Source organism: Taudactylus pleione, unplaced genomic scaffold (assembly GCF_031769625.1).
Source record: "Taudactylus pleione unplaced genomic scaffold, aTauple2 ptg000848l, whole genome shotgun sequence".
Lineage (NCBI taxonomy): Eukaryota > Metazoa > Chordata > Amphibia > Anura > Myobatrachidae > Taudactylus > Taudactylus pleione.
The window spans coordinates 3,026,830-3,041,787 of record NW_028285250.1 but is presented as its reverse complement, the minus strand read 5'-3'; the positions used below and the strand labels follow the sequence as shown (position 1 = coordinate 3,041,787).

The window sequence follows — 14,958 nt, the reverse complement described above, 5'->3', positions numbered from 1 at the left end:
GGCTTTTGGTTCATGGTCCATGATTATTATGACAACATTTCTTTAGTCCCTCTTCAGATAAGACACATGACTACCTGAAGGATTAGCTGAAAGCAGGACTCACCTCTTTCACATATTTCTCAGCCTCCACAGTCACTGTGTTGTGGTTCTTATGCTCTTGGAACATGCACAGGTAGCAGATGCATGTTTGGTCAGATTGGCAAAAGAGCTCCATCGTTTTGCTGTGCAGTGGGCATTTTCTGGCTTCAAAGTCTCTGATTGGATCCAGCAGCTTATGGTCTCGGAAGGCAGCTCCCTCCAGATGGGGCTTCAGGTGGGGTTCACAAAAGGAAGTCTGGCAGACCAAGCAGGACTTAACAGCTTTCTTCTTGTCATCAATGCAGGAATCACAGAGAACATCATCAGAATCTATGTTAGATCCAGTGCTGACACGAATAGACCTTCGAGCTTCTGAATTGTCAATGGTAGGACTTCCAGCTGCCTTCACATCAGCTGCACTGTAAAGATTCATCCTGCCAATTTGAATACCCGGTGTTACAGGACTGGCTTTCAGTACTGTTGCCTTCGCACCTCCATGGTCTGGGACAGGGCTGTTTAGTGCTTCTTGACTCCCATCCATACTTGAGTTTGCAGAATCCTTGTGGGGACTGTCATTGACATCTTCACAATGCGAGCCATTGGCTGTCTGTGTCTCCTGACCTTCCATTGTCTACCTCACTGGATTTTAGAAGATACTTCTTAATGCTGTAGGTTCTCTGTGCTGGCGAATCGGCTGAGATGCCAAAGATCAGAGTGAACGACTAAAGTACTCTGATAAATAGCTAACTTAACTGTGACTCACACCTGTTCTGAAGCAGAAACCTGATTCTTGTCGATGAAGAAGATATGAAGAAGAGATGAGACAGGTAAGGTTACACAACCTGATCCACACCCAGGAAGCTTTGAGAACATTCCTGCCCTGCCCTCTTTTACAGAAAGAAAAAAAAAAAAGACTTTTTTTTTTTTTTTTATTATTTTCCCACTGGCTGCAACCTGCCCGGCTGGAAGTTGCGGACAATTATTTTCTGGCTGTTCAACCTGCTGACTAAGTATATTTTATGCGGTTAGTGTTCTACATAAAATTGCAATTTTGATTTTGACTGTTCAATTCCGTACAATACTCTACCCAAAGGCAAGCCATATAAAAACACTATGGGGGAGATTTATCAAAGCTTGGAGAGAGATAAAGTGGAGAAAGATAAAGTACCAACCAATCAGCTCGTAACTGTCATTTTACAGGCTGTGATCATTGTGAAAAGTGCAAAATATGAACTAGAGATGAGCACGGAACCGCCGTGTTTTGGTATTGGTTCTAATTCATCATCGTGTTTTGGTTTTGGTTCTGATTCGGTTTTAGGGCCTGATTCAGAGGCACTCGCAAAAAGCGAGTGCTCGCTCTGAATCAGGGGGGCTTTTTTTTTTTTAATTACCCGACCTCCTGGCCGCTCGCTAAGCTGTGGGTGACCACCCACAGCTTTTGCGAGCGGCCAGGTGATGGTCGCGATGGTCGCGACCATCGGGCTTGTGACGAGACCCTTGTGGTAGGGTCCCATTCCCGCAAGCCCCAGTGAGTTTCCTGCTCTAATAGACGAGACCCTTGTGGTAGGGTCCCATTCCCGCAAACCCCAGTGAGTTTCCTGCTCTAATAGACGAGACCCTTGTGGTAGGGTCTCATTCCTGCAAGCCCCAGTGAGCTTCCTGCTCTAATAGAACAGGACGCTCACTACTGACAACACGAGTGAATGAAAATCCTTTAAAAAAAATCGATAATAATCAATTAAAGAAATCGATAAATCATGTACTTTGTTTTTTACCTGTTTACATGCAATTCAAAACCCGAATCTTAGTTCCAAACTAACTAACTACATAACTGAACCAGGATTTGGTGCAACTCAGAACCCCAAAGTGATTCCAAACTAGGACTCGATTAGACTCGGAACTCCTAAGTTGTTCGTATTTCAGGAAAACCCGAAATACACATCTCTAATATAAACAACTGCACACTGGGTTTGCAAATTAATGTACAAACTAAAAAAAACTTTGTATTTTTAAATATAAGTATTACTCAAAATAATTTAAAAGACTATGGGGTAAATTTAATAAAGAGAGAGTTTTTAGAAGTGGAGATGTTACCCCTAGCAACCAATCAGATTCTACATAACATTTAAAAAGCACCTTCTAGAAGATAATAGCTAGAATCTGATTGGTTGCTATGGGCAACATCTCCACTTCTAAAAACTCTCTCTTTAGTAAATTTATCCCCTATGAAACAACGTTAACACTTTAACTTATTTAGACCTTGGTTGAAAAGTTTATCAACATGTTAAAGGGTGAAATGCCATGGTTAACTCTTTAATTGATTATGAAGCAAATTACTCTGGTGACTATGAAAGCGTCAGTGCTGTATGTGTCAAAGGTTAATACAAGAACTCTGATAAAAGACAGTTGTGTAATACGTTTTTATTGCAGATATTTACAGCTCTGTATAAACACAAGGAAACCTGGCCAGTCAGACAGAATCTAGGAAACCTCACAAATATTTCTTCGAAGGGCTGTGTAATCATTCATGACTGTGGAATTCTCTAAACCATGTTCATGAGCATAGTGCAAATAAGTTATTCGGTAAGGACAGATATTTCTTTGGCATAATCTTCATTCTTTTGCCAAATCTCTGCACCACCACATTGACTGCTATTGGGGCTCCTATAAAAGTTGGAAGTAGAAGTTTTATTTGCCTTTCTGTAATGCACATATGCACAGAAGATGCGAACGCAAATGCGCCCCTATGAAGACACATATTACGCTTATAACTAAAGAGGAGGAGGAACAATGGAGGGAAGGGGCAGCATAGGAAAGTACAGTAAGGACATGTTTGTGTAATACTTATGCTGAGTACACATTAGGTCGACAGGTCAGCCTTTTGCCCGACCCGCAGATCTATCCGACGATTGGTAAGTGCACATACGGTTACCAATCGTCCACCCGATGTGTCGGGCCTGACGTCACAACTAGACGGGCATTTAAATTTCCCTGCCCAGTTGAGCTGTCAGTCACCTCCAGGTCTCAGCACCATGTGTACGGTTGAATGGAATGGGTATGAAATACCGGCGGCTAAACCGGTTCAAATCCCAACTACAGAAGCCCGACAGGACAATATCCAGACTAGGGCTGGTAAGTACCCTAATCCTCCCCTGCCCCCCCCGCATCCCTAACCCTCCTTTAGTGGTGCCAAACCCTAAGTCTCCCTTCCCGCACCCTAGACCTAACCCTCCCCGGGGATGCCTAATCCTAAACTCCCCCCAGTGGCACCTAACCCTAACCCCCCCCTCCCCAGGGGGTGTCTAACCTCAAGTCCCCCCGGGAGTCCCTAAACCTAACCCCCCAGCGGCTAAGTGCTAAGACGCCCGGACTAACCTCGATCAGTCCGGCGTCCTTCTGTATTCCGGCGTCAGATTAAGATAGGCGTCAGTATTTCGATGCCTATCTTAAGTCCCCCGTTGGGCTTTAGTCGTCGGGATATAGACCGGCAGCATGTAGTCTGCAGGTCTATTAACTACATCCCTGGGTGAACAGCACATATATTGGCCATCTGCTGCGCTGCGCAGCCGATGCAATATATCTGTGAATGATGTTGTTCACAGACATATCGAAGGTAAACAAATGCACTGCCGATATATCGCCCAGTGTGTACGCATCTTTAGAGATGGAAACAATCACAGATAAACGTCTCAGTAGGCTGTTCTGGGTGTTCGACCTCTGGTGTATGAACCATTCTGATTATCATCATTGTAGTGTTAAAAAAAGGAAAATAAATCATTTAAAATAAAAAAAAACATGGGCGACATTATGTTTACTCCTTGCAGAGTCCTGTAAGCAATTATTGGTCAAGGAGACTGTCTGCATTAATTAACACAAAGCAGCTTCACTGTGATTGGTAAGAGCAGTGTTTTCCAAACTCAGGGCCTGATTCAGACCCGCTCGCGAGCGCTATGCGTTCGCAAGCGGGTCGATGTTGGCCCAGTGTGCATGCGCACGACGGAGCCGGCTCCGTCGTGTGCATGCGCGAGACCTGGATAGCAACGGGCAAGCCGTCGCTCCAGGTCTCGCTACAAAGGGAGCGTGCTGTCGATGTTGAGTGACAGCACGCCCCCTTTGGTGGGCGGGCTGGGGGCGTGGCTGCCCAAACGGAGGCGTTCCCATGGGAACGCCTTCCGTCTAGGGCCGGCCCCACTGACATCACAAGTGATGTCAGTGGGAGTGCTTTTGGCTCTGTCAGAGCTGAAAGCACTCTTGGGCTTGCGGCAACGAGACCCTACCACAAGGGTCTCGTCGCAAGCCCGATGGTCGCGATGGTCTTGACCATCGCGGCCATCTTCCTGAGCGCTCGCTATAGCTGTGGGTGGTCACCCACAGCTATGCAAGCGACCAGGAGGCCGCTCTAAAAAAAGAGGACGGCCCTGATTCAGAGCGAGCGCTCTGTCAGAGCGTCCGGCTCTGAATCAGGGCCTCAGTTCTCAGGAAACCCTAACAGTGCATGTTTTTCAGGTCTCCTCACAGAATCACAAGTGAAATAATTATCACCACCTGGTGATCTTTTAAAATGTGTCTGTCAGTAATAAAGACGTCTGTGCACCTCCAGCTTGTAACTACACCGCGTCGTTCATTGCATTGTCCCACTGGACATGCAGCACATGCAATGGGATGAATCAGTGAATGACTGCTGGGAACGACGGGTCGGGCATACACATCACAAGTGTACGATATACCGTTCTGATCCACATCGGGTTGATATATATATGACAATATATCATATGGTGTCCAGTTTAAAGGTTTCCTGAGGACTGGTTTAAACTTAAAGCATTAAAAACTTGAACTAACATTTTTTTTTATCAATAAACATCATTGTAACCATAAAGGTCATTGCGGTTAGACCCTCGCACCGGTGCTTAGATCACTTTTGTGGTTGGGGCGGGACATGCCATTTTTTGTATATTTATTTATTTCAAATGTATTTTATAGATTTTTTTTATTCTACAATAAAATATTTTTCAGTTATCAAATGAAAAAGATCATTTACCCTTTTGTGGGTAGTCAATAACCATATATTTATTTCACCAGATTGTACCAAAAAAAGTCCTACATAGTGTAGGACTTTTTAAGAGATGGTAAAACATTAAATTCCATTAAATGTGTTTTTCTGCTGTGTATACAAAGCACATGTGAATAGCAGCAGAATCAGAGGAGAAACACATTCTAGGATTTAGCGAGAGCCAGGGATGGACTGGGGCTGTAGATCCATCACCCTGAGCTAATAGTGAATCCGTAGTTGGGGCTGGAGAGAGGGGGCAATTCCGCCCTCCTCGAGCCGACCCTGAGGCCATCGGCCCTTCTGGCATTTGCCAGAAGTGCCCAATAGCCAGTCTGGCCTTGGTGAGAGTAGATCATAGTACACTGCTAATGTGTGTGTATACTGTATGTGCTCCAGGGTACAATTCGAAGTACTGTATTTCCAAGAGCATTCGAAGTGTAAAAACTTTATATATCATGTACAAAAGTGGGGAATAAATGAACAATTCCTTCCCCCATGCATCTTTATTTATTTTATTATTTTATTACCAGTTATTTATATAGCGCACACATATTCCGCAGCGCTTTTACAGAGAAAATATTTGGACACTCACGTCAGTCCCTGCCCCAGTGGAGCTTACAATCTATATTCCCTACCACATGCTCACACACAGGTTAATTTTTTGTGGGGAACCAATTAACCTATCAGTATACTTTTGGAGTGTGGGAGGAACCGGGGTACCCGGAGGAAACGCACGCAAGCACAGGGAGAATATACAAACTCCACACAGTTAGGGCCATGGTGGGAATTGAATCCATGACCTCATTGCTGTGAGGCAGTAACGCTAACCATTACACCATCTGTGCTGCCCATCTGTGATGTATTGGGGCAATTCCCTGATCCCCAGACGCTGGGGTTGGGGCATCGGTGAAATCCTACATGTTGATCAGGATCAGTAAATTCAGGGTTTTTAACATGAAGAATTTCATAGTTTCCTCGACAGATCGGTGATCATCCGATGGCCTCCGATCGGCAATTCCGACCTGCGGATCAGTGGTTCCAGTCCAATCAGGGAAACAATCGGCAGATGTAAGGGGTGATGTCAGTGAGGCCGCCCACAAACGGCAGGCGTTTGCTTGGGAACACCTCCGTTTGTGTAGCCACCCCCGGCCATGCCTACAAAAGGGGTCGAGCTGTCGATCAACATCGACAGCCGCCCCTTTTGTAGTGAGTCCCGGAGCGTGCGCTTTTTGCGCTCGCTCTGGGGCTCGCGCATGCGCACTGGTCCACCATCCACCCGGTTGCGAGCGCACAGCGCTTGCAACCGGGTCTGAATCAGGCCCTAAATCCAGATATAAAAATTCAAGTATTTCGAGTATTGATTTAGAATGGTTTAGACCCCTGGAATCAACAGGGATCTGAAATTTACAAGGAGAGGCCTATTATCTACAATCAAAAAACACAAACCTGTTTTACTCCCTTTACTGCAATATCTATGCCCACCACCTTCACCTGGGGGTAATTTACACGTCTATGGCCAAACATTTACCTGGTTTCACCCTTTGTTGGGTTACCTGGGAATACATTTTACATTTCTTTATCTACCTAAGCATAGTTTATGCTGTTTTTATTGCAAAATAAAGCTATTTATTTTGGAATAAAAAATAAAAGAGAAAACAGACGTTTTTAATTGTACAGTCACTTACAATTCATATGAAAAAACAACAGACAAAATAAAAAAAAATACCCTTTACACAGTTATTTACACCATGACCCTGAAATGTCTAATACTGGCCACATATCCATAACTACAGTGATATCGGATGACACGCAGTATGTCTGGTCTCAGAGGTCCCATGTCTGATAACAGCCTGATCAAATTATTCAGAGAACTAATCAGATTTGTTGGTAAATTCAGTAAGAAAATGACAGTCGATGATTCTATTAGCTGCAGCAATGACAGAAAAGATTTAGCTGCTTGGATTGAGCGATATCTCATGAGCAATGAGCTACAGGATTGTACTAAATATGTATATTTTTTTTGACATGTCCTCATCACTCATGGGGAATCATTCAGCAGAGGGCGCTAATGCAATTGGAGCTGCAATTTTGCACGGAACGCAGCTGTGAAAATATGCTAATCAGGGCTTCAAGTGGTCCTGGAGAGGTGGTCTCCCCTGCCGCCTCCACCCCCCACACACACACGCACTAGCAGAGCTACACTGAGAGGCCAGAACAACTGTGAAAACTGTTCTTTACACACGCACACGCACACACACACACGCACACAAGCTTTGGGGGTTATGACAGTGTGAAATACATTTTAGATGCTTTTTTGGCACTCTTGTCATCAGACTATAATGTACTATGTCACTTAAAAAGAAAAACACTGTGCCTCTGAGTTTTTATGGGGTCCACACAAACAAGTCTGTGTCACTTGGATGCCCCATATTTTAGCAATACCTATGTATCGTCTGCGCTTGAGTCTTTTCTTACCTATATGCTGGTTTCCCTGCAATGAGGGACCTCTGAAGAAATTGAGTGTTCCTAGGCAAACAGTGAGAGGTTCTGATTTTGTTGTGGACCCGGGGTGGTGATAGGAGCAGACACAGAAGCAGATTTAAATGAAAAGGTGGAGTTTTTAATAAGTGACTTAGAAGACATGGGAATGGCAAATGAAAAAGTCCAGGTATAGCACTAAAGTGCACTTGATTAAGTGCAGTGAGGTAAATGGGAAAATGTCCAGATAGTGACAGGCAGGAACAGTCCAGTATGCAGGTATGGTGAGCTGTAACAGAATGCAGGCAGAGGTAATGAAGTCCAGCTGGGTGAGAGTGGAGGCAAGGTGCAGGGAAACAGCTGGATCAGGTACTCAGGCAGGGGAAAAGGTAAATGGAGGGTGCAGGGTAAGTCCAGCAGGTTTGGAGCAGGCAAGGTTCTGGCTAGTAGCGCTTCCAAGGAGGCAGGTAAGGCACAGGTACTCTCTCTCAGCCGCAGCCGAGAAACACGTTCCACTGGCAAGGAAGAAAGGCTCTGGACCTTCCTAAATACCAGGTGCTGCGCTGTGAGTGGCTGGAAAGAACACATGACCCACCAGGATTGGACAGCTTGAATCACATGGCCGCAGGCAAGATGGCGGCGCCCATGCCAAACGGAACAGAGACACCGCCAGGCCTCACCAGGCCTAGTGACAATGTGCCCGCACAGAACCACGCGCAGCCAATGCCCCTCGTCAAACACCAGCACCGCTGCCAGACACCCCTCGCCACAATGACCTCACAGGTAATACCCAGTGACCACCATGCCGAGAAACCTTGGCCGTGACAAACAGTGGTACAGTAGCCAACTGTTTGGGTAGGAATAATATTTCATCTTTACACAAGAGATTCTACCAGATACAGTATATACTGTAATGCATGGTAATATACATTTTGAGGTAGGGCAAAATGTGAACGTCCCTGATCAAACCTCCTGGAGAGACAACAATCTCCTACGTCTCTCCAGCATTATCCCCCTGTATCTCTACAGTGCCACCCTCCTGCTGCTCATTCGAGCCATCCCCTCTGCGTCTCACCAGCTTCACCCCCCTATCGTCTATCCAGCATCATCCCTCTTGCTTCTCACCTACGACATCTCCCCTCTGTCTCTTCAGCAACATCTGTCTGTGTTTCACAAGCATCAGCTGCCCATGCATCTCACCAGCGCGATTCCTGTGTCTGCACTCCAACACCATCGGCGAGTCTCTCCAGATTACCCACTTGTATGCTTCCAGCAGCTCACTGCCCCTGCATCCCCCACCAGCAGCTCCCTGCCTCTGTGTCCACCACCAGCAGCTCCCTGCCCCTGTGTCCCCCACCAGCAGCTCCCTGCCCCTGTGTCCCCCACCAGCAGCTCCCTGCTCCTGTGTCCCCCACCAGTAGCTCCTTGCTCCTGTGTCCCCCACCAGCAGCTCCCTGCCCATGTCTCCACTCCCACCAGCAGTTTATTTCCCCCCTCCAAGTTTTACAAGTGAGAACAGAGAAATCTTTCCCAAACTCACCTGAGTTTGTCTTTAGTAGACCAAACTCGAATCTTAGTAAATTTACCACCTAGAATCATCACTAACTCACTCACTATGTTTCTCCCCACAGCCTCCACCTTGCAACATTGGCAGGTTTTAATTTTCCTTTTCCTGTATGTCTTCAAGACACTTGGCCATGCACTTATGACTTCTTGCCTTGATTGCTGCCATTTCCTCCTCCCTGGCCTACATGTCACCTGCTTGTCCTCCCGACGTCTGTCCTGAATGTGGCATCATGACTATCCTTTCTCAACTATATAGTCCTCTACATTGACTTCCATCTCTGACCTTGTCAAGAAATACTCCCATACTTGCTCACTCTGTTCTTCCAATGACCTTCACCTCTCCCTCCACCTCTATAAACACCTCACATTCCCCATTGCAGGACTTCTCAAATGCTGTTTCCCACCTTTGGGACTTGCTGTCCCACCTGATGAGACTCTTCCACAATTTTTAATCTTTCAAGCACTTAAAAGTCATATCTTCATGTTAGCCTACCTGGCTTCATCCTAACTCAACTTTTTCCTTACAATGCCACATACACTCAATTCTCACCACCTCCATCATCTCTGTTAGTTCCCCACCATAATAGTATGTTAGCTTAAGATCAGGAAGAGTTTCTTCTTATGTATTCTGTATTAACTTCCTTGTCCTTTTTACATTTTGCTTTGTGTCTTCTGGTATGCTGTTTTTTCATATCTCCTTTTGTATTGGGTCTTTGTGTTGATGCAATTGTTATTCCCTTGCTCCTATAAATATTTGCATGATGTAACTGGTACACTTCTTTGCAAAGTTTGTATTTGTGCCATCCTAACTGTACAGTAATGAGGAATCGGTCGTGCCTCATAAATAAATGATGATGGTGATGATGATGGAGGACTGCGGAAAGTAACTTGCTCCACAGTGAAGAAAGTGATTTGACAGCTCTCCTAGTCTCTCCTATCAGTCACAGCAGTTGAAGAGCAGATTTCTCCAGAAGCCAATATTGGGGTTATGCCCCAAGATAGCCTAATGGCATGCATAACTGGTAAATGCCCTATACTATGAACAAGGTCGCTGGGTATTACACTATTTATAATAGTTCTCTTCTCTTATCTGCTATTTGTCTCACCCATATATCCTTGCTTTAATCCATTTAAATGGCATTTTGAAAAGTCCTGAAACGCGTCAGTAAAAAATATTCTGTTGCCAACAGCCCTGCTATCTTTTGTAGCCTGCTAATAATGGAATAAAATGAGATTTTCAGTTGTATGTCCAGAAAGTTCCAAGAGCTTGACTGGAAAAACAAAGTTATGGCCTCAATTAGGAACAGTTGAGGCCATGAACAACATATACATCAGCTGAACACTTACACGCTGAGTGCTACACATTCATTAACTATATTACTATTGCTACTAAACAACTGCTTGAGAGAAGGAGGAGAGTTCTTGTGACTACATGCATCTACTATATTCACGTCACTACTGCTGTTATGGAAACATCCATAATTATAACTGAGGCAGACAACTGACTGCCTGCCAAAGCTTCATATGTCCAGGTGTTTTTCTTCCCACTCAACCTTTAACCTCTTCACTGCTGAAGATTTTCTAATTCTTGTGCTGAGGTCATTTTTCTACATTTGCGCTCGTCACCTTCCAACATCAATATCAATGATTTTTTTTAAGCGTTACCCGCACAAATTATACATTGTTTTTTCAGAAGACCTTGTATTTTCAGAAAACACCATTAGTCTTAAAAACTTTTTAACCCAAATGTCCACAATATTGTTTTTTATGGAATATAAGGAAGGGAACCAAAAACAAATGTGATTTATTTTTTTGTCTTATAAACACCACAAATAAATACTTTGTGGTTCTTGTTTCATCAATAATCCACCTTTCCAAAATAGTAAAAAAGAAGAATTCTATTCGTAGGCTTTGACAAAAAAAATCCACACTTGAAATAAAAATGTTTTTTTTTTTTTTTTTTTAAATTATCACTGTTTTGATTTAAAAGTTTTTACATGTAGGAAGAACTTGGTAGCTCAATAAAACCAAGAAGCTCAATAAGCTTGAAACAGTCCCAGGATAGGGACAAAATGCGTTGCTGCCCACGGTCTGAGATGTGCTGATGTACCGGAGTACTATTTGAACTGCTTTTCCTGCTGAATACGCCAGCTGCTCTGCTCTCTTGCGAGGGATATTCTTTGAAAGTTGTGGCTGCGCTATCACCCCTACATGTGGTGAGAATACTCCCTTCATCAAGTTGCAAGTGCCGAGAAACCCAGTGCTGCAGCCACTTACTTGTGGAGCCGGACAGGGAACCTTCAAGCCGCATTAAGGCCCTCATTCAGAGCCGTACGCTCTGAGCAGAGCGCACGCTCTGAATGAGGGCCGCCCTCCATAATTATGGAGCGTCCTCCTGGACGCTCGTATAGCTGTCACCACCCACAGCCTATACGAGCGTGCAGTTTGACGGCCGCGATGGTATTGACCATCGCGACCATCGAAACTGCGAGCCGGAGCCTGCGGTTGATAGAGCCAAAATCACTCCCACTGACATCACTAGTGATGTCAGTGGGCCGGCTTCTGACGGTAGGCGTTCCCTTGGGAACGCCCCCGTCTGGGAGGCACGCCCACCAAAGGGGGCGTGCTGTCAAACAACATCGACAGCACGCCCCCTTTGATAAGACACAACAAGCGAAGGAAAGTCCTTCGCTCGTCGTGTCTGGCGCATGCGCACGACGGAGCTCTCGCCGTTGTGCGCATGCTCAGTGCAGACCATCGACCCACAGCCGCTCGCAAGTGGGTCTGAATCAGGCCCTATAGCCGGACGCCTACACCCCACACGCTGGTCATTCAACCACCGAGGTATTCTACATTGATCCAGCTTCGTGGAGCCCGGTGGAGAGTAATGGTGGGTACACACTGGGCGATATTACTGAGCGACTGCACGATTACGACATCGTAATCGTGCAATCGCTCAGTAATCGTGCACAAATCGTGCACTTTTATGTCGGAAACGACTAGCGATGCGCACTCCTGCTGGTCGTTTCCGACATTGTCCATCGCCTGAACATGCAGGCCAACCTGACGACCTCATCAGGTTGCTGCATGTTGGGGAATGGGGGAGAGAGCCCGGCGCTGAGCGATATCGTTAATGATATTGTTCAGCGGCTGTGCTCAATGTCATGAACGACATTGAGCATAGCCTGCCGGGGACACATTACACGATATCGCTCAGGGAGCATATCGTCTAGTGTGTATGCACCATTATACTGCCGCACTGAGATCCAGCGGCTCATGTCCATGCGGATACATATCTCTCTCCCGCTGCTTGCAGTTTTCGGCGAGCAGCACAGATCCATTAATCAGGAAGAAGTGGATACACTGTTACATACTTGGAAGTACTATTTTTTATTATTAATTTTTTTTTAATTATTATTATTATTTTTTGGATACAATTGTTGCTTGTGCACTTTCTCTTATCTATTCAATAAGATCTTATTATGCATCCTGGACACGGTACTTTTTATTGTGAACATTTACATTTTATCAAGAACCATCATTTATTTACCAGTTTTTAGTTTCAACATCACTATCATTATTATCAATTTGTTGCTTATTATTGATTCTTTGTGATTATAATATTTCTATGGTATTCATTTAATACTTTTTCTTGCTTACTATTAAAATATGTTCATTTAATTCATATTGACTGCATGTGTGTCCCAGCGCGGTAATATTTCCTTATTTTTGCTCTCTTGTGGTTTTTTTTTCCCCTTTTACTTTTACCGCTGCAGGGCAATTGTTGGTACAAGTGTGATCCTTGAGCACTGTGGTATTTCATCTCAGACGCACGACTGTACACCAGAGCTTGTAGCGGTATTAGCATAGTGTCACAGATGTTACACCGGCAAAACACACACACATAGACATTGTTGTGTCCAACTCAAAATCAGCTACATAGTTAGACAAACAGACTTTTTTTTTAAAAAACACACAAACAACATTAATTTTTTCGGTTTTGTACAGTTTGTTCACAGACCAGAGGCGAAAAAACCACCAGAGGCAAAGGTGCCACCAAAGGCGAAGACCACCAGAGGCCAAAGCACCACCAGAGGCAATGGTGTCAACAGAGGCAAAGGCACCATCAGATTTGAAGGCACCACCAGAAGCAAAGGTGCCACCAGAGGAAGAGAAGGAACCACCAGAGGCAAACGTGCCACCAGAGGTGAAGGTACCACCATAGTAGAAGGCACCACCAAAGGCTAAGGCACCACAAGATGCTAAGGCACCAAAGAACAGACAAGGGGGTACCAGTTAAATGTATGAAAGCATGGGCAGTGGCTGGGCTATCATTCAGGGCTGAAGGAATAGTACATGGACCAGTTCCAGTAGGCCAATCTTTGTCACCAACATACTTTGCAGCTCCTAATAAAGCAACTGGTGAGTGCATTCTATACAGCAAAGTTTTGAAAAGGGAATGTTAGAATCTTTTATAAAAAAATAAAATAAAATTGTACATAACACAATGTATACTGTATGTAGGGGGGGAAATGTTACTAACCTTGTATAAAGTGGTTTTGTGCACAAGAGCAGTTGTTGCCCAAAGTAACCAACCAGCTTCCACGTAACATTTTATAGAATGTACTCGAAGCTTTTGGGATATTATAGGTGACATCTCCACTTGACAAAAAACCCACCCCTTATAACATACCCCCCTCTCCCCCCTATATTTGCGATCAAAACATTTACCTTTTTTTCTCACCAATAGAAGGTCCTAATTTCCCTGACATAGCAACAGCACCAAAACTCTGCTGCTAGGCCTGGAGTCATAGAGGAGGAAGAAAACATCAAGCAGCGTACACACTTGGCGATATTAATGAGCGATTGAACGATTACGACATCATAATCGTTCAATCGCTCATTAATCGTGCACAAATCGTGCACTATAAAGTCGGAAATGACCAGCGATGTGCGCTCCCACTGGTCGTTTCCGACATCAATCATCGCCTGAACATGCCGGTCAATCTGCCGATAACAACAGATTAGCCATGTTCAGGGATGATGAAGTGTGCCTGCACTGAACGACATATCGTTCAGTGTAGGCACTACAGGGGATCAGGAACGACTGTATGATTATGATGTCACAATCGTACTGTCTTTCCTAATCGCCAAGTGTGAACGCTGCTTTAGCCTTCATTTGTTTTCCATCCGTACACCTATACAAAACTTCCAAAATACATACGACTGTTCCCATCCATAGTCCAGCACTACTGCCCACAAGACATCCTGCATTGGATGTGATTGAAGCAATTTCAGACTTCCAAAATACTCGGGTAGACTTTATAAACACAGAAATACAGCTAAATAATCACGAGGAGGCAGAACCATATGTTGTCTAATCACTGATGAAAATGAAAAAAGGCTGGTTAGTGCTATGGAGGCCTAAACATCTGCATATATTAGGAGGCAAGGTCAGTGCCAGATTAAGGTCCACATGGTAGTAGAAAGCAATGGTATGTAGCGCTATATAGAGTCTTCTTATATACAGGAACAAATATTCCTTATCTACAAATGCTACAGCTGCTGCCGTAAAAAAAGAGGCGGGTAGTGTCCCGGTCTAATACAAAAGTATATGTTACAGAACAATAGGCAGCGCTTATAGCATAAAGATATTTTTAATTTAAATATGCAAATACAATTCTTTATATTAGATAGCTAAATAAGTAGTAATCACAATAAAAAGGGGAACAATATTCCAAGAGCAATATAAAAAAGTAGAATACCTAAAAATGTCAAAACATGAA

At 44.5% G+C, this 14,958-nt stretch overlaps 1 protein-coding gene across 2 annotated transcripts in view; it reads right to left on the bottom strand.

Annotated features, from left to right (window-relative positions):
• Nucleotides 1-899, bottom strand: part of TRIM29 (tripartite motif containing 29) — a 70,148-nt gene extending 69,249 nt beyond the window's left edge. The window contains exon 1 of one of the 2 annotated variants that reach the window (XM_088458756.1): nt 104-899. In XM_088458756.1, coding sequence (XP_088314882.1) covers nt 104-706 — 603 coding nt within the window. In that variant the 5' untranslated portion in view covers nt 707-899. The remainder of the gene's footprint in view (nt 1-103) is intronic. The other variant, XM_088458755.1, reaches the window with a different exon arrangement.
• Nucleotides 900-14,958: the final 14,059 nt, after the last annotated feature.